Raw genomic sequence first — 27795 nt, 5'->3', positions numbered from 1 at the left:
GTATAATCTAATATAATTATATAAATATACGATTTTGTGTTAATATTATTTTCAATTTAACTGATTATAAACATCGATTATAGCCTATACAGGCAGCAACTGCCAACTGCTATAGTTTATTTATTTTTAGATCACATCTGATAAAATATGTACATCGATATGGTATGTCCGTGTTACGGATTACCGATAATAACTATTGGTAGGCCGGAGCTTATGTCAACAATAAACAATTCATAGTTATATTATCAGTTATCACAGTGGTCATTTGTTGAAAATAACATTAATAACCTAGTACCTATCTATATTTGGACTGTACTAACAATATTTTTAAATTAAACCAGAAAATCCAGGCGTCGCGACATGCCGTCGCCCGTCGTATCACTTCCACTTCCAGTTTATTAGTTTTATTGATATATTGTTGAATCTATTTCAGTATTTGTGTAGCACTCGCTCACTGGACTGGCTCACTACACAATTGTAAATTGTGATACATTTTTAAAATGTTCTAATGTTTACTGTCGCTACTCGCTTTATGATTTATTAAATTTATTTTATTATGGAAATGGAACTACCGTGGGGTGCATATAATACATTTTTTGAATGTTTATCTAAAAATAACCAAAATATTGTAGTTAAATGTAAATTATGCGTGAAGTTGAAAACATTATCTACTTCGATTACAAGTAGTTCAAATTTGAAAAAACACATTGTTGTAAGTACCTAATTCAGTTTATTCATATATCTATGTAATCTCTTAAAATAATAATATACAGTATAATTTTGATTAAATAAATATTAATAAATAATAAGACCTATACAGGCTGATTATTATTTAGATTTTTAAATGTTTATATTTTATAATTTATTATTGACTATTGAATATAGGCGAAACATTCCACAAAACTTAAAGAGCTTGAAGATCTTTTAAATAAAAATAACCAAAAAGGGCAAAAACGTAAACATGAACTCGAGTCAAGTATTGGCCAAAGTTCATATAAAAAACAAATGTCCATTGCTAATGCTTTCAACCGACCTCAAGTTGTTAGTCAAGGTAAGATATTACAATAATACATGTATAATATACCCGCAAACAATTTTTACTATTGTAAATTGTAATTTGTAATTTATATTATTCAGAATGTTTGGATACTATGATCACAGAATTCATAGTTTGTGGTAATCACCCATTCAGTACAATTGAACAAGAGAAATTTAAAATAATAATTGATAAAGGATTTCCTAATCGACGTTCATTAACACGAAAAACACTCATGTCTCGAGTATCGACAAACGCAGAAAATATACGAAAAAACGTGAAAGAGGAGTTAATATCTACAAAAGTAAAACATGTCTGTGCAACTGCAGATTGTTGGTCTGTGTTTAAAAAGTAATTATTTATTAATTATTATCGATTTGTCTTAATTTAATATTTGAATGATATGTTCAACGGGCACATTTTTAAATTAAAAAAAAATATTTTAGTTTTATTTAATATTAATACCTACATGGCTATATAAATTAATATTTAAATAATTAAGTTTACATAAGTCATACATTCTATATTATGAATATGAATATATATTTTATTTTATGTATTGAATAAAATGTTTGGATAGGCCATATAAGTAGGTGACATAGAGTCTATAAGCTATAGTTAAAACTGTAAAATAATAAAAAAATGTTTTTTCAGAAGTTATATTGGGATAACAGCTCATTGGTTTGATTTTGAAACTCTTGATCGGAAATCTGCTGCTTTAGCTTGTCGCAGAATTAAAGGGAGATGCACATATGATACATTAGCAAAAATATTGAACGATGTTTTTGTGAATATGGCATATTAAATAAGATAATCAATGTAGTAACGGACAATGGCTCTAACTTTGTCAAGGCTTTTCGGTAAGATTAATATTCAGTTATAATAGTAGGAAATTCATAGGTATCTGCTAATATAAATATAATCGCCACTAATTGGTGTATTGTTTTAAAATATACAATTTAATTTTTAGTTTTATTTTATTAATAAAAATATTAAATTAGCATGTAGGTTTTATTTTATCATAAATCATAAAATTATTAGTTATTTTAATTATTTAATTTAATACCTATATTAGTTATTATTATTATATTATGATTTTTGCAGTATTTTTGGAGAGCAAGAAGATGTAACTATAAGTCAGTGCGAACTTGATGATGGTGGAATTGAAGAATATATTGAAGTTATTGAAATAGGTAATATTCTTGAAGAAGAAAACATCGATTCAGCGTATCGATTACCATATCATCATCGCTGTGCTAGCCATACTCTAAATTTAATTGCCACTAAAGATAGTGAAAAAGCTTTATCTGATTCCATTTACAAAAAGCAAATTAGGATCACATTTGCTAGAATGCAATCTTTATGGAACAAACAGGAACGCACTAGTCTAATTGCTGATGATATCCACGATTCGTTAAATATTTACATTGTTGTACCAAATGCTACACGTTGGAATTCCACTTATAAGGCTGTCAAGTGTTTATATGAAAATTTGATAAAATCTGAACTGGAATTACAATCTATTTGTGATAAAGCAAACATTCCTCGATTTGACAAAAAAGATGAGTCATTTATGTCAGATTATTGCAAGGTAGATAACTAGACTAATAGATTAATAATTTTAATTGATTATTAATTATTATAAATAATATATTTTATCCTTAAATAAATACAATTAATAAAAAACCTGATTTTGTAGGTTATGGAACCACTAGCCCAAGCTCTTGATTTGCTACAAGGGGATAAATTTATGTGTATGGGATACCTTTTACCTACAATTAGTTGGCTTAAAATTAAATTATCAAAACTATCTATATCAGGTGGTAGTTGTAAAGTGTTAGCTACAGCCTGCTTAGATGGTGTGAATGCACGATTTGGTTCCATGATTTCAAAGAAATCAATTATACTTGCAGCTGTTACTCATCCAAAATTTAAACTCAAGTAAGTATTAAAATAATAGTTTATTAAAAATAGTTTTTAAATTTGTATTTATAACTTTTATAGTTTTAGGTTAATTGTATTACTAATGAGTTTAATATTTTAGTATTTTAGTCTGGGACTCATAGAGTATTTTTTATTTATTTTTTGAATATTTAATAATTTACATTACACATGGGTAAATTTTCAAGTTTTTTGGTTCAGTCATCCTTTCATTATCCTTTTTTGATACATTTTATATTTTTTAATTATTTTAATACATACTATTTGTATACTTTTATCAATTTTTTAATAGATCTATATTTTGGGTTTTTTAAAATGTTGAGCAATGAAAAAATACCTAATAACCGGTACACATTTGATCGTTATTCTAACGATTATTAGGTAATAATTGAACATAATTGGACATATTTAATTTAATTTTTTTTTCATATAGGTATACTGTCACACTTTGTATAGGTAGTGGATACGTTATAAGAATATACATAATTATTAATTTGAATGTTTACATGGTTTTCTAAACATTAAAATTGTATTTGACTATGATCCTATACCTAGTTTATTATTTCTATGATTAATTAATAGTTAGATTAACTGTTTAAGTCTTGCTAATACCAAATAACATAACGTACCTAACCCAATATATTTTTCTTATATTTCTAAAATATACAAGTATCAATATTAAATCCTTTCAAAATCACCTTTTAAATATGACGATCAAGTTACTTAAATATTTGATTTTATCGATGTGGCAACGACCAACAAATGATTCAATTTACAATTATCTGTATATACAATTTTATATTTTACTACTCAGTACTATTGCTATATTAAGGATTGTAATATTGTATGCAATAATTGTTGATATGTCAAATGTTTCATATAATACATTTGGCAAGAATTTAAACTGGTAAATATATAAACATATAATATACAACTTAACGTGGTTGGTATTAGAGTTCACCTAGTGAAGCGCGGTGATTGGACGCAGTCACTAATATAGTAATGTGTGCAGCGGTCGAGCAGGCTCCCAGATGGGTGACCACCTGGGTTCTTTGTGCCTCACATATAAAAACGCGTACCACACAAACCGTATGGGGTTGCGAGTGTCAAAAAAACGAAGTTCATTTTTGATTTATTTTTGAACCTCTCGCATGGCATAGTGAATTGCAAGTTAAAATAATGGCGTGGAATATTGTCCACAGTCAAAACTAGCTAATAATCAAGTAGTCTTAAAAAAAATGACAATTTAACCTCATAGTTATTTACCCAAGGACTTCAATTTATTGGCCGTGATTAAAATAGTGTTTGCACCCATTAATAAATAATTGGAACTAACATCATACATAATATCAACAGTCCAATTGATAGGTATTGGAGTTCCTGAAGTAGTAGCAGCTGGTGTAGTTGCAGGATATTGAGTTCTTGCATGGCGCTCTGATGTATACTTTCTTGTTAATACTTTCTTGCAATCAGTACAATCATATAGTTGTTCGTGAGTTTTTATGTGAGCATTAAGTGATTTTTTTATATTGTTTATCACAATAGTGACAGGTAAAATAGTCTGCAAGCAAAAAGGCAAATGTTTTATTAATACCTATAATATACTGTCTTATAATACTATTATTATAAAATAATTTGTACTGTCGAAGAAAAGCAGTGACGTGGCGAACTGAAAATTTTCCAGAGGCAAGTTACAAATATCCCAAGGATAAATTGCATAATAATGTATTAATATAATATAACTCATTATATTTCAGATCATTATTGATTACCTATTAAGTATATCATATTACATTTACTAGGGGACCCACCGACTACCACCCACCTCTCTATTTAAGATAAAACTATGAAATTACCATTCACCATGTCACTGAAGGAGAGTTGTTATCACTAACGGTTTAGTCGTTTAAAAAACAAAATTTTTAATAAAAACTTTGTTTTGGAACGACTTGAAACAATGTTTTTTATAAAACATTAATACACAGTAACTGTTAATAGTACTTTTGTTATAACTACATTGAATAATATGTTCCTTGTCCTACAGTGGTGTGGACATAGGCGTGTCTACGGTGGCAGATGATTTAAATCGGTGGTGGGTTGTTGGTGGTTGTACGTTTACAATTTACATCCCATTGCAGCAGTGATCGCGTGATGCCGAGACGTCAATTCTATTACTATTATACAGTCAGTATGTGTGCTCAATATTATGTACGTTATATGGGTACATGTCGTGAGTGCTGTGACTCGCGGGACGTAGGGTTTACAAACAATTCAAAGAAACATTATGTACAAGACACTACGAAATATATTAAAATACATATTATTCTATTCGATTAGTTCAAATTGGAAATATTTGATTTTTATCGTGTTTGAAAATATGTGAGCATATTATTATTTAAGTGTAATATTATGTGGTAAAAACAATTTGTAATCAGTATTTTTACTATCTATGAATTTGTTATCTATTCCCAACACTGGAATCATTTCTTGTATGCATTCGAAATTCTTTTTTTACGATGAATATTCAACCGTTAGTCAATAATTTCTCCTCAAACGATTTTCGATATTTTGTTGTAATTCAAAATTTAACTATAAATAGATACTTCAAATTTTCACAAAATGATCATGATAAAATATTATAACTTTCTGTAGGTGCCTACATGATAAAATGTTCAAAATATTTCGACTCTTTTTGACCCATTTAAAGATATTTGAAATTTTGAAAAAATAATCAATCAATTTTCGCTTGGTCTAAAAGCTTGAACAATTAATACAAGGTTCCTCATAAGTTGTTATAATAGCAATTTTTTAACAATGAAGATACATTATGTATGATTATTTTTTTATGCAAGTATTTTAAGTAGATACAGATTTTTACAAAATTAGTCAATACCGCAAACATTTGCAAATCTTTTTTTGGTTAAAAATGTATAATATGTTCAATTTTAAGATTAATCAACTAAAGATACGAAATTAAAAACGAGATTTCTCATAAGTGGGTAATACTGTTACCAAACATAATATGTATATGAAGCAAATAAGGTGTTTCAAATCGTTGATTGCACTCCTTACACATATACGGTTTTAAGAGAGCGTGTCTTAAGTTATCATGGTATAGTTATCATAGGTCCAGTTGGTAAGAAAACGTCGAAGGATATTTTGGACAGTGGACTGTGGTATCCTCTTGGCTATGAGTCCTGTTGATGTGTCTAATTTTGCTATGACTTGTGATGAATTGACAACCGCATATATCACAATAATGCTTCACTTTTATATGAACATTTTTTATGTGTCTATAAAGAGTATCTTTCCTGTTGAAAACCCTATGACATTCTTCACATTCATGAATCGGGACCATATGGGAAGCAATGTGTCTTCCACACCCAACATTTGTACAATAAAATTTTCCCACACATTGCATGTAAATACATTTTCTCTGTGTAATCTTTCTGAATCTTTTTCACTGCAGTGTGAATTCGACATTATGCAATCTGTACCTTGTTCTCGAGCTTCTCGATAATGTCCAGTTTTTTAATTTCACACGAACGACAAATACAATCTTTGTTGTTTGGTCCGAAATAATGTGGGCCAATAGCACCGTCACTTCATAAAGACAATATATCTGTGTTTGATTCACGAAATTTTCGGGACCAAGCCACCATTTAGTTTGGGCCTGTAGATTGTGACTTCACAACTGAATATTCTCGTATTGGACCAGACAAAAATCATCTGTGACAGGTTCCATTGACCCGTATAATTCTGTTATTTGGTTATCCATGTAAATGATCTTTGAAGCCACCACTTTCACGCCAAAATCGTCATCCCTCGGGTATCTATTACATAGCTGGTATACAAATCTAGAACTCGGCCCAAGCGATTCTTCATATTTCTTGCGTTGGAAAATTAACAATTTCTTGTCTCAAACGGAACAGATAGCCTGTTCTTGCTAAATGTACAGTAGAAAATATTTTGAAAAAAATGTCCAACATTAAAGATTATTCGATATTAATTGATGAAACTAAAGATGCTGGTAAAATAGAACAAATGAGTTTTATTATTCGATTTATTGATGAAAGTTTTAATATACATGAAAAGGCTTTAGGTTGTTTCCATATGAAAAAGTGTGATGCACAGCATTTAGCTCAAGAAATTTTCAAAATACTAGCAGATAATAATTTGGATATTAACAGATGTGTAGGCCAGTGTTACGATGGGGCATCGGTAATGAGTGGCAAATATACAGGGATACAGCAAAGGATATCAAATGTTATACCACATGCTGTATATATCCATTGCTATGCACACAGACTTAATCTTTGTCTCATAAATACTATTTAAAATGTTCAATTGATAGTCAACTTTTTTAAAACTGTCCAGGATCTCTACAAATTTCTTATGAATGGTAGTACAAGATATGAACTCTTTATACAAGCGCAAAATCTAAAAAATATCAAAGTTATTAATTTAGAAAGGCTTGTAGAAACTCGTTGGTCATATTAGTACACATCATTAGATAAAATACAAAACTGTTACACTGAGATAAGAGAAGTTTTATGTATACTAACATCTAATTTAGAATTTTTGAAAGACCAATCCCATTGATACCTCATAAAGTCAATAAAATTATTCTCGCTTGTTGTGCAATACATAATTGGTTACGAAAAACAAGTCAAGCTTATTTACCACCGGGTCTTATTTATCACGAAGATTATAACTATGAAATCACAAATGGATCATGGAGACAAAATCAAAGTTGCATCGTAGATTTTCAACCAACAAATCACAGAAATGCATGTACAAATGCCAAGAAAATTAGAGATGACTTTGTGCATATTTCAACGGAGATGGAGCTGTTCCTTGGCAATGGAAATTAATTAAATAAAGTCAACACATTTGATTTTTGTAATTAATTATTGAAATATACATTTTAATGTTATACTTACTTAATTTGAGCATGTATCCCTCATAGTCACATACGGTTTTAAAAATGAGTTCATTTTGATAAACCAAACTACATGCGGTACATAAACAACTTCTAAAGATATTCCAGATTTTTTACTAGTTGCAATTTTTTTTCAGTTCTTGGCAATATGAACTTCTTAAATTTTTAAATTTACTTATAACGTGATCAGGTCCAAAACCTTAAAAATGATATTATTATTTTCTTTAGTTGAACTAGATGTATCAAGTAAATACAAACATAATCAAATAAAAATAATAAACCTTCAATATTCATGCCTAATACTATTCTTTTCACAGCTTCGCCTCTAGCATCTCTATTTCTGTAAGATTGTAATTTAGTGTTCCATAGAACTTCTTTTTTTTCATAATAGTCTATAAATTGCATTGTTTGTTCGTCATTCATTTTCATAACGTTTTTATTTACACTCATGTTCTTGATAAAATAATAAAATAATAAATGTATTATAATTAAATAACTTTCAATTGAGTAAAATAATTAGTAATAATAATAATTTTAATTATTACAAAAAGTTATTACAAGTATTTTTAGTCAAAATGTTATAAAAAGATATACATAATCAGACAAACAGTACACCACGATTGAGCTTTCACGACTGAAATATCTAACATGGTTTAATCAATAGCACGAGCCAGTTGTGACAGGTTCGTGGACGATAATACCACGATCGTGAAGTACGAATTGTCTGTTTACACAAACCGTGAACCACGCTTCTAAAGACTACGATCGTGGCTCACGTCTCGTGTAAACCTACCTTTATGATGCCGGGCGCGACCCAGGCGCTGACGGCATCGGCAGCCTTGGGCAACGGCGTTTGGACACTGAACACAGCAGGTTGTGGGGATCGGGGGATATCTGTTACATAATAGTGCGATCATTTACGCGTTAGCGCGCAATACTCAGTGCCACAATAACCGGGTGTGTTGCGTGTGTCAAACACACGGGCCCAGGGCCCCAACAGATAATGGGGGGGCCCAATGATAAAAATTTAAAAATATATAGAAAGAAATAAAACAAAATAATTTTGTAATAATAATAATAATTATTCATACAGATTGAACAATAGATCGGTTTTATTATGTACACAACATTATCGTACATTATTATTATTATTATTATCATACGTTTCTTATGCCGCCTGTATAACTGAAATTAAAAATAGTTTGGTTGCAACTGATTAAAGCGCGTCATGCGAAGTAACGCGCATTTTGACTGGTTTAGTGTGTGTGTTTACGCGTCTCAATTTATTATTGGTGTCTATTTTTGTTATGCGGGAATCGCCTTTCGTCATGCGGGAAAAACGAGACCGGGCTCGATTTTATATTGCACGTTCTAAAGACGGTATCTTCTACGGTCGTCGGTCGGTGTTTGTAGTCTGTCAACAAGATATCCATCTTATTTACATCTGTGAAAACTTAGTTGCGACTTGCGATATTGATTTGAATAATTAAATTTATAAAACAATAATTATATGATTGCCTACATAATTAACTTTTTTAATCGAATGCTCTGACGTCTGATACCTTCTACAATAAACGATGGCACCGAAAGCTCTAAGTGGAGCAGCCAAAAGAAAAAAGAAACATCAACAACAGTGTAATATTTTAAAAACAAATAAGAAGATTAATACATTTTTTGAATGCAGTCAGGTTAATGATGGTAAGTACAAAATTATTTTATGATTATAATATATTGTTGACCAATGACCATTAAGGTATTAAATTAGAGATGACTGAAATGTTGTTATTTAACCTATTTATTAACAACTTGACTGCCATAGTAGTATAGTACCTAATACCTATCATGGCCCATTAGATCTCACAGGATTTAAACTCTCTGCTACTAGTTTTTCAAAAAACTTTCTTTGATTTTTTAACTTCAAAAATGTACACATGCAATGTTAGCACATAAATGTAGATTTTTTCATTGGCTTTTGTATTTATAATCCATGTGATTCCGTTAGGGTCTCATAGCACAGTAAATTAATATTTTGGTTGTGATCAAAATATATATTAATTAGGGGTTCCAGATGAAATCTCAAAACAATTCTTTACCTATTTAAAATATAACCATATGCATTTACAAATTTAACCATTAAAAATTAAAATCATGACTAAAGTTAAAAGTGTTATAACAAACATTTTATTTCAATATTAACATCAATCAATGTGGTTTATAATAAAAAATATTACTATCAATATTAAAACATAAAAAAACAATGAGGATTATACCTATAACAATATTAAAATAATTGTAGATATATTGTTTGATATAGTCATATAGAATATTGGTATAGAAAAAGTTCGGTTATCAAGCAGTCACAGTTTTAAAAAAAAACTTTAGCAGCCAAATTCTTTTCAAATTCTATGATTAATCATTATACCTACTTAATATGTAATATAATAAATAAAACAATAATAACATATTAAATTTTGTTTTTATAGTTGTGGAGTGTGATGTAGAATTTAAAAGTGCTGGACAAATATCTGAAAATGATCTAAAAAGTATTTCAGATTCAAAACAAGATGGACACGACATAAATAATACAACTGAGAATGAGAATAATAACTCTTCTGATGTTAGCACTTCTACAGGTATAGGTACACTAGCTCAAAATTTGATTTTTGAAATTTAAGGCATATTATGTTAATAGTATTTCAGTGTTGTAAAATATTTTTTAATACCTAATGTTTTTGATTTAAAAATTTCTGTTTTATTCTATACTATAATTAATATGTACACATTTTAATAGTTTTAATTTTGATTTTTTTTGTAAACACAAATTTATTATCTTTGTATCTTTTATGCTTTATAAAAAATTATAGATTTGAATAGTATGCTGAATCTCCAAGATGATTTCCCTACAGACATAGCCAAATTTCCATGGACTATTACTGATTCAAATTTAATAAGAAGTTTGCTATTATATGGACCCTGTAAGCCAGATACTAACTTTCCAGTAAACATTAATGGTAAACGTTTTTCATCTAGTTATTATTTTTTAACAACTAAATCTGGTACAAAAATTCCAAGAATTTGGCTATGTTATTCTTATAACTTAGACTGCGTGTATTGCGAATCATGTTGGCTGTTTGCTGATAGATCTTATAGCAAATTTAAGTGGGATTGGATATATGGTATTAATGATTGGAATCACTTGTCACAAAGTATTCAAAGACATGAATCATCTATTCAACATTTGGATGCTGCCAAAGTTCGGTCCATTTGGATTAAAAATGAAACCATTGACGCTAGTTTAGAAAAACAATATACTGACGAAGCAATGAAATGGAGGAATGTATTGAAAAGGTTGATAAAAATTATACTTTCCATAACAGCAGGAAATTGTGCTTTAAGAGGAAATGAAGGAAGCCTTAAAATTAAGAATGCCACCGAAGGAAACTTTTTAAGAACAGTTCGATTACTCGCAGAGTTTGATCCTATTCTAAATAGTATTTTACATGACGAAAATCAAAAAATTAAGTATCTAAGTTGGTCTGTTCAGAATGAGTTGTTAGACATTTTATCTACAGAGTTACGTAATTTAATTTGTAATAATATAAGATCTAGTAGTTTCTTTTCTGTTATATTAGATTCTACTCAAGACATAACCAAACAAGACCAAGTGTGTCCTACTCGGTGGGAAGCAAGACATAATGCTTTATTTTCATTAAAACATAGGTTTGTTGATGTTTTGAAAGCTCTTTCTAATATCCAGCTTTCAAGTTCCAAAAAAGATGAAATAAATATGGCTACAACTTTAAAAAAAAAAATGGAAAATGCTGAATTTGTAATTATCCTATGTATATGGGAACCCCTTTTAAAATCTTTACAAGTGGTCTCAAAGAGTATGCAATCAGTAAATTTAAGCTTACAAAGAGCATCAACACAATTAGAAAGTGCTATTTTAATTATAGAACAGTTGCGGAATCAATATGACCAAATATTAGAAGATTCAAGAAATTTGTGTATGAAGTGGAATATACCCTTCAAGTTAAGTGAAACACGTCAAAGATATGCTAAAAAATATTTTGATGAAGTAGACAGTGATCGCCGGCTTACTACAACTGATGATAATTTTAGAGTTACTATCTTTTACCCAGTTGTAGATACAGTACTATTACAGTTAAGAGTTAGATTTGAAGGAATGAAAACTGTGTGTGATGATTTTAATATATTATTGAGTAATTACTCAAAATTCAAAGTATGTTTTAAAATTTGGAAAAATTAATTTTAAAATAGTGAATAAGTTAATTTTCAAGCGGGGGAGGGGGGGCATCCATTTTATTTACACATGGGCCCAAAATGGTGTAGTTGCGGCACTGGCAATACTATTTGCTTTGTGACTATTGTATGGCTGCGTACACACGTTTAGATTATGTTTAAAACTTGACTGAACAGGCCTGGCCGTTCAGGCAAGTCCTAACGTATGTATGCAACGTATATAACTAATAGCTCATTGACCAAAAATAACGATCGTAAAAGAAAAAATCATTCACAAGAGATGAATATCAAGGCTGATGAAGTGTTAACTTTAGTTGGAGAGAAACTTAAGTTTTCAAATCCTGAAGATGCCCATGATATTACTGGTAAAAATATCGCAGGAAAATTACAAACTTTAGACCCTATGATGAGGATTTACGCAGAAAAAATAATTTATGATGCCTTGTTTGAGGCCCAGTTGGGCACCTTAAATAAATATGCACGTATTGAAATTCCGCAAATACCAGATCAAAATGCTCCAAAATCAGCAGTCAACAACTCAATTACTGACAAATCCATACATATCTCAGGTACATCATCGCCATTGTTTTTTCAAGGTACTGAACAAAATGTTGAGCACGTCTATCAAAATCTACAGCCCGCACAATCGCGCTTATTTTCAATTTCAAATCTAATTGATGAAAATCAATCATACAAAAACGGACAAGAAACACCAGGAAATGATGTAGGCGAGTTCTTGTATTTTAAATAAATTGAAGTGTATTGCACTTATCAGTTTTTATGTATTTTAAAAGGTATAAACTTTACAAGTCATAACGGTTTTTATTTACTTTGAAATCAATTTTTACGAAAGTTAATGGTTTTTTTTTCAATTTTTTTACGAAAATTAATGTTTTTTTTTCAATTTTAATATGGAAATTAATGTTTTTTTTCAATTTTAATATGGAAGTTAAATTTTTTTTTTAATCATAAAAAGTAAATATTTGTTGTTTTTATACCAAAATACGTTAAATAAGTAAATTAAGATAAGTTTTTTTTTAACGTAACTAAAATTTAAACTTTTTAACTAATAGTTACTCTGTTAAGTTGTTTTTAATAAAATTTAATTTTAAAAGGTTGAATTTTTTTTTATATGTTATTGTAAAGTTTTAGTTTTAAATATTATTCGGTATTGTTGTTTTTACTAAAACATTGTTTTAAATAGTGAGATTAGTAGTTACCTAATTTATTAATCCTTGCCTGCTGTTACGCGATTATGTTGCCATGCAACACACCCTTCTTCATTGAAATACTTTAAAAATATTTCACGTACTTCCTTGGCTTCTTCTCCAGCATGACGGTTATGTCCACGTTGTAAATTCGTTAAAATAAGTCCCTCTTTATCTATATTTATATTGCCAGAATTGTCATTATTCATTAGACAACATAAACGAATCTTTACAATTTCTTCGTAAAAAATTATGAAGTGTGCAACAAGCTAACACTGCTCTTTCAATATTTTCTAATTTCATGTTAATAGGGGTATGAAAAATGCGAAATCGTGCAGATAAAATCCCAAAGGCATTTTCTACTACATTTCGAGCTCTTGATAGCCGGTAGTTGAATACTTTACGTTCATAATTTAGTTCCTTTTGATTGTACGGTTTTAAAAAATTTGGCTTTAATGAAAAAGCCTCATCACCAATAAAATAAGGTAAATTATTTTTACTTCCTTGAAATTCACACGGAGATGGAATATTTAATGTGTTATTTTTAAGCTTATTATAAAAATTTGTATTTTCAATAACACCTCCATCTGAGACACGACCATTAGTCCCGAAATCACATAATATAAATTCGTAGTTGGCGTTTACAATCGCCATTAAAACTAAACTAAAGAATCCCTTATAGTTGTAATAAAACGAACCAATTTTTGGAGGACAAGCTATGGACACATGTTTACCATCAACTGCTCCCAAACAGTGAGGAAAATTCCATTTTGTCTCGAACTTTCTTGAAATTTCTTTCCATTCATCTTCTGAATTTGGAAACTACATAACGTTAAAAACGAACAAAATTAATATTACATTCAACAACTAGATCGACAATGATATAAATGATTATATGAAAATAAAAATACTAATTTACTTTTAAATAATCTCTCCACAGAACTTTACAAATAGCAGTACAAGTTTCAGGTATTATCTGTCCAAGTGATTGCGGAGATATGGCTACAGAGTACTTTAAATCTTGCATACTTCTTCCAGTCGCCAAAAATCGCAAGGTTGTTGACAGCCTCTCGTGTGGAGTGATAGCCGTTCTCATTACAGTATCCTGTTTTTTTATAAGTGGTGTTACCAAATTTAAAAGTTCGATGTATGTGTCCTCGTCCATACGCAAATAGTTTTTCCAGTCATCTGGTTCTAGGCGTAAATCGTTTAATAAATTTACATGAGAGTAAGTGCTTCGTTTTTGCAACCAATTTTTGACCCATTTTGAGCTCTTGTTTGACTTGTTTGGTTCATACTTCAACTTTGTATAGCACGCAATAGCAGTCGAAATTAAACACAAATCGTCGTTCATCATGAAGTGGCCACACTTAACTGATCAACGATACAAATCGTGTGTAGTAAATCACGAACTCCGACTTACCTGAACACACTTACTTTAAGTTAAGTTTGAACTGAAGACTGAACGTGTGTACTCAGCTTAAGTATGCAAAAACTGAAGGCCCGTTCAGTCCTGGGCGTGGCATGAACTGAACTGGTTTTTCTTGATTTTTTGAATTGGCGCGAACGAGACCAAGGGCATACTGCACGTATTAAATAAATAATAAATAGTCCCTGTATTAAAACTTTCCAATATTATTCATCGTATATCAACTATAATTATTAATATAATATATTATATTAGTAGAGTAAGTACATATACATATATAATTAATTAATTATAAAACGAAATTGGCCACAAAAGATTCTAAGCGAATTTATTGAACTTTACCGAGAAAATCATGTTTATGGAAAGTTAAGTCATCAGAATATAGTGAAAAAAATAAAATAACGAAGCATATGATGTTTTACTCGTGAAACTAAAAGAAATAAACCCAAACTCAAACAGACAAGACGTGGCAAAAAAAATTAATTCTTTACGCAGTTGTTTCCGCAAGGAATATAAAAAAGTAGTCGCATCAATGAAATCGGGAGCTGGTACAGATGATATCTACAACTTACAAACCCAACCTATGGTATTTTGATTCATTGATGTTTCTTAAGGACCACGAAATGCCAAGATCGAGCATCGGTAGTGATTGTCCAGAATTCATTGATGCTCTTAGTCAGGTAAATATATTGCTTATAACTTTTAACAGTTTTAACTTATACTATGTTATAATAAATACTTTTACAGTAGGTATAATAGTGTTATAATAATATAAGTTATAACAGTTATATAACAGTTTGATAATATCACAATATTACTAGATAGAAAGAATTCATTTTGGCATCTATAATAATTGTTTACAATATTCATTACGAACTCGAGTTACCATCACCAACATATTTATTTTTAGGATTTAATGATTATTTTAATAAAACAATGAGGAAATAGTATAAATACGAAACAAGTATAAAAATAAACAAGATGATTTCCTTTTTGTCAACATACTGAAATTATATTTTATAATTTTATATAGCAATAATACAAACAAAAAAGTTTAACGTTTTAACTTATTTTATAGATACAAAATATTTTGTCATTACTTATAAACAAATGCAATGCATAAGTATAATATAACTATAATATAATATTACATATAGGCATGTAGTAGGAATATTATTAGACAAATAATAATTAAATAAGAATAACAAACAAATTATTATTATAAACAAAAAAAAACTCATGAGAATGCGTATTATTATTATATTGAGTTGGTTATTACTATTGTATTACTATTATATTATATTATATTGTATTGCACTATAAAATATAAAAGCTACTAAATACTAAAAAAATATTAATAATAATAATAATAGAAATCCTGAATTTACAATAAATGTATAAATACGCACATCAAATAATAATGTAAATAAATAATATTCGGTGGGACCATTCAACAAAGTATGTAATTATTTTGTACAAATAAGATTTTAAAAAAAAAAAGTTTTTTGTATGGATAATGTGGTATAATGTTGATATTTTATGAAAAGTATTAAAACAAATAAATACGTTACAACAAAAATACGCGATAGCTAATAAGTGACAAGAAGTTATTTTTTTTTAGAACAACGATAGCGATGAAGTCAGTCAAGAATTTCAGGAAACAGATGCAAATGTACACATATTTAGTCCTATTTCTTCTTGTTCCATAGCTCATTGACCGAAAATGATAATCGTAAAAGGAAAAAAAATTCACAAGAGATGAATAACAAGGCTGATGAAGAGTTCACTTTAGTTGGAGAGAATCTTAAGTTTTCAAATCCTGAAGATGCCCATGATGTTACAGGTAAAAATTTTGCAGGAAAACTTCGTACTTTAGACCCAATGATGAGAATATACGCAGAAAAAATAATCTTTGATGCCTTGTTTGAAACCCAGTTAGGCACCTTAAATAGATATGCACTTATTGAAATTCCGCCAATACCATGAACTTGCCAAATCTTGAACTTGGTAAGGCTATAACTTAAAAACTAATGATTTCCATAAATACATTTTTGCCCTACCGTTTTTAACTCCTTAAAATACTTAGGTTTCTGAAAAAAACAATTACAAATTCGATTTGGTGCTAAACTAGATAATTGAGATAATTATATGCAAAAAAATGCATCGACAATTATATAAATACAATGAAAAAAAAACGCTTATTTACCTTGGCCCGATGCACACGTGCGTTTTTTGCCGCTGCGGTGCCGCTGCGGCGCCGCAAATACGGCGTAATTAATATGTGATCAATACGTGCGTGCACACGTCTTGCGGCGCCGCTGCGTCACCGCTGCGTTCGGTGTCTGCCGCAGATAACAACGTCGCCGCAACGGCACCGCGCACGCAAATCCGGTTCAGTAGTACATTGTTGTATATCGACTCGTGCACACGCCCGATTTTTCCACGCAAGATGTCCGAAATTGACGATGTTGACATCGAGTTGTTGATCGGTGAAGTCAAAAGGCATAAAGAAATTTGGAACATCGCTGATGAAAATTATCACGATAGGACCAAAAAAAGAAGTGCTTGGATAAGCATCTGTCAGAATTTTTTTCCATCGTTTGATGAAAAGGACGACAAAGAAAGAAATGATATATGTAAGTATTCGCAATATTATTAAAATTCGTCAAAATCTCGAAAATGCACCTATTATTTTGTAGTTACAAATTTATAAAGTATTCTAAATACCAAGGCTGGGCAAGTTAATGATTTTTTTTAACTCAGTTAAGTTAAGTTAATATGTACCAATAACAATAAGTTAAAAGTTAAAAGTTAATTTAATTTTAGGTTAACTCAGTTAAGTTAAAAGTTAATACACATTTTTTTTTAAATTTTTTATTAAGTTAAAAAAAAGTTAATTTTTTTTTACGCATATTTTATTTCTTACAAACCCTGAAACCCAAAACTAATTTTTGGACTGTGACTAGAAAAAATGTTTATACTCTATACAGTATATTATTGAACTTCATTGAAATTTTCATTTCTAAAAAAAAGAACAGTAGTTACCTTACCTATATATAATAAGTAGTAAATAAATACCTATAAAAATAATGAATTAATATTATTTAATCAAGCATTGAAAACAGATACTATTTGTGTGTGTGGGTTTGAAATGGAATATTACTGTGTTTAATAAATAATCACTAAATATTTTATTAAATAGATAGGTACTAGGTATTACATACTTAGTAAAATACTAAAATATAACATATAATTTAAAGAAAAAGATTATAAATACATTGAAATAGTTGGATAATTATATAATATTTTATTATTTCAGCATACACATTTTAGTCATATAGATATAGTTATTATATTTTATATAGTATATTATATTTTAATAAATTATAAACGTGCATACTGCATACTGTTTGTGTCGTTCGTGTATAACCAAAAGTTCACAACTGAACACTGATACAATTTCAGGACCACATCACACAAAATCATAATATCGATAATTGGTTTTTGTTTATTTTTAGGCTTGGTTTATTTTTTGGATTTATATTTTTTTCCCGAAATGGCGACTTTGGTTATCAATAACAATAATATACCCATAAATCATAATGCCATATAGTCATAATGGGACTATATTATTATGTCTATATTTGTATTGTTACTTGATATAATTTATTTATTTAATAATAATATAAAACAGGGTGTTTCTTTAGAGTACAGAGTGATTGGAAAAATATAAAATTTTTAAAAATTAACTTAACTTATTCTGTAAAATGAAAATCAACTCGTTGATTTCACGTTAGTTAAAAAGTAAATTTAATAAGTTAATAGTTAAGTTAATGAATATCCAAAAGTAACTAGTTAAGTTAAAAAGTTAAGATAAAATTAACTTTTTAACTTAACTTTAACATTTTAAACTCGTTAATGCCCAGGCTTGCTAAATACTATGATAATATTGTCAATTGATAGCTATTTGATAAGTATGAAAAACTGTCGAAACTTTGATTGAGTTAACACTGGCTGCCAGTACTAGTTTTGCAGTATTAGTGCAGTACTGGATACAATTTTAGCCAGTACTGTGCCCGTAAGGGCCAGCCGACTGTTGATAGCCAGTACAGGCGCATTACAGCGCCATTTGTGAGTATCGGCGTAAGACATACATTTCTGATTGGGTTGACAAATTAAGTAAATCCTTAGGTGAACTATACAATTAGCAACTATTATATTATAATTTATAATTTTTTTTTGTATATTTCTCTTACCCATCATATTTTATATTACATTATATTATATTAAAAAAAAGTAACAAATATTTTATAAAAACAATTGTACATGTAAATTTAAACTCCCTAAAATATTATGACAATACCTAAATTCAACCAAATTTAAATATAGTATAAATTATTATTTTTTAATTTAAATAACATTAAAAAAAAAGTTCTTAAATGTAATTATTTTGCCAATGAACACTGCCAACATCCGAAACAAAATAATCAGCCAACTTATTTCTCGTTTGAATATACTGGTTAGTTGTACTTGTTCCTCCATCTTGTTCTGCGTCAACAAATCCTGTAACACTCATGACATCTTGTATGTTGATTCCATCTCTTACTCTAACATAGTTATGCAGTGAACAACATGTTTTTACCACTTGAATGGCTAAATCCAAGTTAGCATTTATGGGCTTATGAAATATTTTCCATTTATTTGACATTATACCAAACCCACTTTCAACATGCCTCCTAGCTCTGGAAAGTCTGTAATTAAAAACCCTTTTCTTATGAGACAATACTTTTCCACTGTAAGGTCTCATGATGTTCGACGAAAGGGAAAAAGCTTCATCACCAATAAATGTGTAAGGCATATTTATATTAGTACCTGGAAGGGGTCGGCTTTTTGGAATGTTCAGTGTATTATTTTCAAGTGCCTTATAAAAATTTGTCTTTTCAAAAATCGTACTATCAGATTCTTTACCGAAAGCGCCAACGTCAATATAAATAAACTTGTAGTTTACATCTACGATGCCGAGCAAAACAATTGAAAAATAATTTTTATAATTATAAAAAAGTGACCCACTCATCTTCGGTTTACGAATTCTAACGTGTTTGCCATCGATTGCCCCTAAGCAATTGGGAAACTGACTGTGATTTTGAAATCCATCAGCTATATCTCTCCATTGTTCTTCCTTCAGCTCAGGAAATGTTTCAGATCGTAATACTTCCCATATAACACCGCAAACTCTTCTCAAAATTTTTCCAATAGTTGAGTGTCCTATCCTATAAGTTAAATGTAAATCTATCTGATCACAGCCACTTCCCAAGTACCTGTAATGAAATTACGACTCATATAATTATACTCATATATTTTTAGATTCTGAGTGAAGCGAAAGAATGTATTGATTTTACAATGATGTGTGTTTTTTATTATTATTATTTTTTTATTTATTTTTTTTTTGTGTCTGTTATCACTTTTTAGGACAGTAAAAATGCTTCGATGTTCTTCAATAGTACCTTTTCTGATAGGAAAGTGAATCTAGTTGGTACTTTGGGGGGTCAAAAGTAAAAAAGGTGGGTATGTATATGTCGCTCTGCTGTACAGTATGTGACAAGTGTGTCACTGTAATGGATGGTGTTAAATTTGAATTCAATGATATAATATCATTGTATAAGAAAAACGATTCTGAGCGAAAACGGTCAGTCAGCCTATGATATTACCAAGTATATTTGATGATATTATTGTGAATAAAGTAATTTATATATAATCTATTTACGTGGAACCTTGTTTTCAATTTTCAATCCTTAGCTATAAAAGTTGAATCTTTTACAAATTTTTAACTACAAAATAATTATTAAATTTTAAATTTGATAAATGTTGTCAAAATTCAAACTTTAAATGCTTATAAAAAAAAATTGTACCTTTGTATTTTTAACATTTTTCAACTGCTATTGTAACAATATATTATACGCTTTATGGCCCAACAAATAAAACTTTATTGATATTTATAGAAAAAAAACTAAAAAAATTGAAAACTGAAAATGCCCGTAAACAGCTCAAAAAGAGTCAAAATATTTTGTAAATGTTATGGTGTATAGAAAATGCTAATATAAACATTCAGTCAAAATTTCATGCACCTACGGTCATTTGTTTTAGAATAGCACCAAAAACCAAAATCGATTTTCTCGAAAACAGATTTTGCGTAAAAATTCCCGTTTTTCCTTAATTTTTCTTTCGTTTTTCACGTCGCTTGTGAAAACTACTGGGAAATTTTTACTTTTCACCCCCCAAAGTACCAACTAGATTCACTTTCCTATCATAAAAGTTACTATTGAAGAAAATCCAAGCACTTTTACTGTCCTAAAAGGTGATGACAGACACAAAAAAAAAATAAAAAAAATATAAAAAAAAAAAAAAAAAACACACATCATTGTAAAATCAATACATTCATCGCTTCACTCAGAATCTAAAATTTCCCGGTAATTTTCGAAAGAATCGAGAAACACAAATGAAAAATTAACGGAAAATGGGAATTTTTACGCAAACCCGATTTTCGACAAAATTGATTTTGGTTTTTGGTATAACTCTAAAAGAAATGACCGTATATACATGAAATTTTGACTGAATGTTTATATTAGCATTTTCTATACACCATAACATTTTTAAAATATTTTGATTTATCTTGAGCTGTTTACGGAATTTTCATTTTCCAATGATTTTAGGTTTTTTTCTATAATTGTGAATACATATTATATCATTGAATTCCAATTTAATACCATCCATTACACAGTGACCCATTTGTAACATACTATACAGCAGAGTGACATCCACTTACACACCTTTTTCAACTTGCACTTGTATACTTCCACAAATTATATAAATTTATTTTTTCTTAGGTGAAAAACTTATCAAAAAGTGGAGAAACATAAAAGACAATTACACTAAAAGTAAAAAAAAAAACAAAACGACGTCAGGACAGGGTTCCAACTTAGGTAGACGTTACATTTATGATCGTCAGCTATCTTTTTTACTAACAGCCGGGGCCATAACCAATACACAGGGTAGTTTTGATGGGAACGACGAACAGGAGGATACAGAATTATTAGCAAACCAATCTAACGAAGAAGCTGAAACACCTCCCTCATACACACAAAGCAGTTCATCAAAAAAACGCAAACACGACTTAGAGTCATCTTTAATAGATTATTTAAACACTCCTATTCCTAGTCAAATTATTACAACACCAGCTCCAGAACCAAATCCAGACAGGTCTTTTTTCGACAGCATATTGCCATCCATTGCAAATTTAACAGAAGACCAGAAAATAGAATTCCGCTGTGAGGTACTAAATATTATAAAACGGATGAGGGCTGCAACTTTACCGCCACAAAACTATGGTTATCCACGAATTAATCAGGATTATTTATATGCTAATCAAACATCACAGTTATCAAACTACTCTCCTCAAATTGCATCATACCAACATCAAACTCCCAATTGCATGCAACAACGGCCCCCAAGATATACTCAACCTGGTCCATATTCTGCTCCACTTCCTCAATCAAATAACATGCAACAAAGCCCGCCAAGATATACTCAACCTGGTCCATATTCTGCTCCACTTCCTCAATCAAATAACATGCAACAAAGCCCGCCAAGATATACTCAACCTGGTCCATATTCTGCTCCACTTCCTCAATCAAATAACATGCAACAAAGCCCGCCAAGATATACTCAACCTGGCACATATTCTGCTCCACTTCCACAATCAAATAACTATGGGATGGATTCCAATCCTACATCTCCATGTATATCAATTGGAAACAATTACAGTATTAGTGAAGAAGATAGTCTTGACATCAATTAAAAATATTTAACAAAGTAATATTATTTTATTTGGTACATTACTTATACTTTTCCTACGTGTACCTATATTTTGTAATGTTAAACCCCATATTTTTAAAAAGTAAATAAATATGTTTTTCACGTTTATACCTTTTATATAATATATTATATTATATATACATTCAGTACTTACTTACGCAAATAAATAATAACAATAGAATTAACTTACCTCAAAGTTACTGCAATCATTTCTAGTGGTGGTATAGAGAGTCTCATGCACGTGTCTTGAGAGATTAGCTTTGGAGATATTTTTGTTGCTAGTTCGTCAAACGAGCGAACACTCATTCGAAAATAAGTAAAAAACTTTTCTGGATTTTCTCTTATATCACTAAATGTAGTATAAAATTCACCTCTTAATAATCTAGAATCTGTAAATGGGTGCACCCAGTAACGTCTATCATACGTCCGTACATATTTTTTGTGCACCAAGTAAGCTAAAATTGCCTTTTTTTTGTAATAAACCTCCATAGTTGGTAACTGAATGGCAACTAAAAACTAACTAAAGTGTTCCATGCTGAAGGCCGTCTCGGGCGACTGGATGACGTGCGGTTACCGCATCAAAAACGCAATGGTGTGTATTCAACAACTGCGGCGCCGCAGCGGCACCGCAGCGGCGAAAAACGCACGTGTGCATCGGGCCTAAATGATCTCTCCACAGAACATTACGAATAGCAGTACAGGTTTCAGGTATTATCTGTCGCGGTAATTTTGTCCATGAAACACTGTAATCTGGTTGGTTGCATATATTGTGTGTAGTGTTGTTACACAAGACAATGTTTTGCTCCTACTATATATTTTTTAATTGTTATAATCATCAATATTATATTTTAAAAGTGGGCTTCTTTTGATAGAGTCAGTGTTTGTTGTTATTTGAATGTTTGTTGGCAGTTGTTTGTAATGTGTTAGTTCAGGTTGTTCGTTTAATGTTATTGTCATAAGTTCGTCAAATGTTAATGTTGTGAGTTGTGTCGTTTGTGTAATTGTCATTTGTAAGTCTGTATGTTGTGGGTTCAGTCAATGTTTATGTCTTGTGTCGTGGTGTTTAATGTTATAGTATTTAAGAATTGATTAATGAATATATTTTTTTTTTCATAATTTATCGAATATTTCGGTTCTTTGTGCTGTGCCTAAATGTTTTGGAGTAGTTTTTGCCCACAGAGTTGTTGGTAACTGAAATAGAAGACAAAATGCAATTAAATTAATTATTTGAATTTGTGAACTGTAATTTCCTCTTACTTGGTAAAACATTGCTGTACACAGGTAAACTTGTCCATGCATATAACTATTCACGGTGCGTTTAATTTTGTTGATATTTGCAGCTGTGTAAATGGTTACATTGTTATTAATATTATTGCTGTTTATGAATTTTTCTTTTATTAAATCGATAAGAAGTGTCGGCCTGGCTTACCAAAGGCCCATGGATCAGTTTTTTTAAGGGGCCCCCAAAAAATGTACACTGTATTTTGTTGAAACAACATATTAAGATACTTCTTTAAATATAGGTACTTTACATTTTTACCAATATGGATCATAATATATATCATAATCATGATTCATGAGTTAACTTAAATATAAAAGCAATTTTACAACTAATTATTTTTGAAATAAAACCTAACCTAACCTACCTAGTAAGAATATTTTGAATAATAAAACACAATTTTTAAATAAGTAATTTTTTTAATTCATTAGATGAATATGCTATCGTCTCTATCAATTTTTGATAGTTAATTTCTATCAGTTCTTTTCTGTATACCTACTAAAGACTGCAATTACCTACCGAATACACTAACTTTGATTTTAAATTTTTTAAATTTAAATTTATTATAATTTTGCAAGATTGCAATAAACATATTTTAATTGTTTCAAATTTTTATATTTTAATTTTTTTAAATTGTGTAAATATTAATTGCACTAAATCATCCTTTTGGTATATTCATGTCTTAAAGACTGTGAATTTGCAAAATTCTATTGTTATTATTAAAATGACAGTGTATATTTTAGTCTGAAAAAACAAGAAATTCTTATTCACTGCATACACAATATCCTAAATAAAACCCAAAAAGTCTTAATCAACATATTTAAAACTTACTTTTCGTACTATTCTCAGCAATCTTAACACGCTGCACTTGTTCCAGTGTAGGAAAACTTAATTTTTTTTGATGTGGGGATGATTGCCGATTGGGTCGCTAATAATGCTTTTTTATTTCTTTCTGCCTTTTTTGCGGCCCCAGATTTATATATACGTTTCATGTTCATAAATTAATTGCACAAATTCATGGTAAATAAATTAACAATAGACAACAGTATAACATCAAATATATCGCATAACAAATAACAATTAACAATAATCGACAGCACGCGAGTACATGACTACAGCAGTGAGCAGTCTGATTAATAAAATAACAAATCAATAATCATAGCTGTGTAGTGTGTACGTATTATCACTATTATCCTAGTTATATTAGTCGACAATATTCTTATAACTATAGTCGATACTCGATGGGATGCGAGAAAAACATTATATAATATTTATAAATAATAGCATTATAATACAATATTAACGCAAAGCCGACACGATGGAAATCATTCGTTTAACACATTGACGGACATGACTGCTATAGCAGTCATGCATCTGGCTGTAATTTCATCATCACTTGTATATCTCATTAACAATTGCTTATAATAAGAAATGAGTCAAAGCTTTTCTTTTTAATTTAAAAGAATACAAACAATGAAAATAGAAAAAAATACAACTGCTATAGCAGTTGAAGCCCATCAGTGACTTTTTTTCTATTCGTATGGTCATATGACTGCTATAGCAGTTACGTAAATACATTCATATTTCTGTATTATTATTAGGATATATACCTAAACAATTTAGGTCAATCCTTTTTTTTATAACAATTATAAAAATAAAATAACATTTATGAGTATGATTGATTATTCAATTTATATTTTAATGATTATAAATGATATATATAAAGTTATAATGTATACATTTATATAAGAATAATTATAAGGTATATAACTTATAAGTGGTGATTTGCAAAGCATGGTCCTGGGCATAATGGAGGATTTGAGGGACAATCTTTGCACCTCCAAGACGTATTTTTTCTTATTTTTTTTTGTAACATTCCCGACAACTCAAGAAATATGTTTTTATTGTCCACCCTATAGTAAAATTAAAGCAAATTAAAATACGCGATTCATAATAAATAAAAAAAATGTAAAATACTCATACTACCTTCGGGTAGTGGTATCTTCTCTTGAGAGTGACTAGGAAAGTTTGAATTAGTGCTGCTTTTTCCTTTGTCTTTTTTGATCAATTGACGTCCATCTATAATATCAGTTGGTAAATGAATAAGCCTTCTGACGATTTCACGATGATAATCAATATAACGTCCTTTGTACTGTGGACATTTTTTTCTATAGATGTAGAATGAGTTCCACAAAGCCATGTCAAGAAGATGAAACATTACTTTCTTGTACCACTTGATGGTTTTTCTCGGACTTGAATAATATGATAGCATTTGATCACAGCATTTGATCTATACCAGATATATTTAAATTGTACTCGTGGGCGGATAGGCCAATTTTGGTCTACCGGGAAATTTTACAAAGGGGCCCCACACATGAAAAAAAAGTCGCTCCCTTCGCTCGCAAGTACATTACTATGTGAATTTTATTAAGTACCGCATCAAAATAAAGCATAACACATAACCAACAATGTATAATAAAACAGTTTTTTGCTATTTAATCAAATTTAGTTTTTCATTTTAAAATAGTAACATTCTACCAAATACTGGGCTCCTAGCTCCTAATTTATTTATGATGTCTTCGGAATCAATTTTGTTGAGAATATCTTTCTCTACATTCATTAGCAACATACCCTCTAATACATTCTGACCTATTGTATTTCTTAAATATTTTTTTACAAATTTTAATTTCAAAAATGTACGTTCACATTCTACTTGTGTAATGGATAAAGTAAGCATAAATTTATATGCAAAATAGAGGCCACGATATGTATTTGCGTATAAATTATATTTCACCAACACTTCATAACAGCAAGTTACACAATACTTGGTACTGGCACTATGCACACATACTATAATATCATCATCACTCTTGAGTCCTAGAACAAAACATAAAATAAAATATAACATAATTATTAATGATTTTATTTATTAATATTTATGTAAAAATAAATATAGATTACCATTTTCTAAATCATCACCATCATCAGTAACTTGATTATTTAGTTCATCATACACACAAGCAATGGTTTTTTTCAATTCTCTCCATTTAGATGTAAAGTCAACATATTCATTTCTAAGATCATCGTAAGTTATGTCCGGAATAAAATTTCTGATTTTTTCATATACTTTTATTAAAGCATTTGTTGGAAGTGGTAAATCTGGTTGAAAATTGTTTGGGTCGAGACAAGAAAAATCGGCACATAGTTGTTCATGTTTTTCAAATCTTGTTGAAATACTTTCAATAACAGTATCAAATACTTGGTTATAAACATTGATTTCAAATGCACGTAATGGATCTGTAATAGGATCATCTATTGATTCATAGTCAGTAAATTGTCTTTTTTTTTTCTTACTCTAATGTGAGGTAACTCATTTAGAATTTCTAAAGTATTATTCTCCATTTCATCAAATTTTTTATTGGTATATTCAACAAAAGTATTGGCTGCTTCTTTTATACATTGAAATTGGCGGGCACAGTCTTGTAAATCATTCAAAGTTTGTTTCACCATTTGATAAGCTGCAATTATATTAACTCCATGCCCTTGTAAATATTTTGATAGAGGAGTGGTTTTTTTTTAAAAATTCGCATTTGGGCAATTAAAATAGTTTCATATTTTAACAAACCTTCTTTTAAATTTTTTGCCTTGAATCGAGCATCTGGAGTTGTACCTAAATTGTTTTCAATTTCATCTAATGTAGTTATGAGATCAACATACAATCCATTTTCGGGTTCATTAAATTGTCCAAAAACCTTTGTCAATGCTGCATCTTTGGACCACCATCTTGTTTCGCCGATTGTACATATTTTTTTTTTGGAATTTTTG

General features: G+C 29.6%; 3 protein-coding genes across 3 annotated transcripts; 2 read left to right on the top strand and 1 right to left on the bottom strand.

The window, feature by feature from the left end:
* The first annotated feature begins 1151 nt into the window (after positions 1–1151).
* Positions 1152–1841, top strand: LOC132934059 (uncharacterized). Its single transcript, XM_061000337.1, has 2 exons — positions 1152–1387; positions 1691–1841. The coding sequence occupies exons 1-2, from the start codon at positions 1152–1154 to the stop codon at positions 1839–1841; spliced, it is 387 nt and encodes a 128-aa protein (XP_060856320.1).
* An 11569-nt stretch (positions 1842–13410) lies between these two features.
* Positions 13411–14744, bottom strand: LOC132942514 (uncharacterized). The gene is made up of 4 exons (XM_061010968.1): positions 14310–14744; positions 13972–14212; positions 13624–13893; positions 13411–13565 (listed from the first exon to the last, which is right to left on the bottom strand). Exons 1-4 carry the CDS (start codon positions 14742–14744, stop codon positions 13411–13413), a joined length of 1101 nt encoding a protein of 366 aa, XP_060866951.1.
* Positions 14745–17187: 2443 nt separating this feature from the next.
* LOC132935564 (uncharacterized) lies at positions 17188–23279 on the top strand. Its single transcript, XM_061002157.1, has 2 exons — positions 17188–17455; positions 21704–23279. Exons 1-2 carry the CDS (start codon positions 17269–17271, stop codon positions 22672–22674), a joined length of 1158 nt encoding a protein of 385 aa, XP_060858140.1. The 5' UTR covers positions 17188–17268; the 3' UTR covers positions 22675–23279.
* Positions 23280–27795: the final 4516 nt, after the last annotated feature.

The sequence above is a fragment of the Metopolophium dirhodum genome, chromosome 1 (genome assembly GCF_019925205.1).
Source record: "Metopolophium dirhodum isolate CAU chromosome 1, ASM1992520v1, whole genome shotgun sequence".
NCBI classification, from domain to species: domain Eukaryota; kingdom Metazoa; phylum Arthropoda; class Insecta; order Hemiptera; family Aphididae; genus Metopolophium; species Metopolophium dirhodum.
Note: the sequence above shows the minus strand (reverse complement) of the source record. Positions and strands in the feature narration are given on the sequence as shown.

Coding starts and splice junctions, on each gene's coding strand:
- LOC132934059 (XM_061000337.1), top strand. CDS start 1,152: ATGATCACAGAATTCATAGTTTGTGGTAATCACCCATTCAGTACAATT. Junction 1,388..1,690: donor TGTTGGTCTGTGTTTAAAAA/GTAATTATTTAT, acceptor ATGTTTTTTCAG/AAGTTATATTGGGATAACAG.
- LOC132942514 (XM_061010968.1), bottom strand. CDS start 14,744: ATGAACGACGATTTGTGTTTAATTTCGACTGCTATTGCGTGCTATACA. Junction 14,213..14,309: donor TGTGGAGAGATTATTTAAAA/GTAAATTAGTAT, acceptor AACGTTATGTAG/TTTCCAAATTCAGAAGATGA. Junction 13,566..13,623: donor TAATTTTTTACGAAGAAATT/GTAAAGATTCGT, acceptor ATATAAATATAG/ATAAAGAGGGACTTATTTTA.
- LOC132935564 (XM_061002157.1), top strand. CDS start 17,269: ATGTCCGAAATTGACGATGTTGACATCGAGTTGTTGATCGGTGAAGTC. Junction 17,456..21,703: donor CAAAGAAAGAAATGATATAT/GTAAGTATTCGC, acceptor ATTTTTTCTTAG/GTGAAAAACTTATCAAAAAG.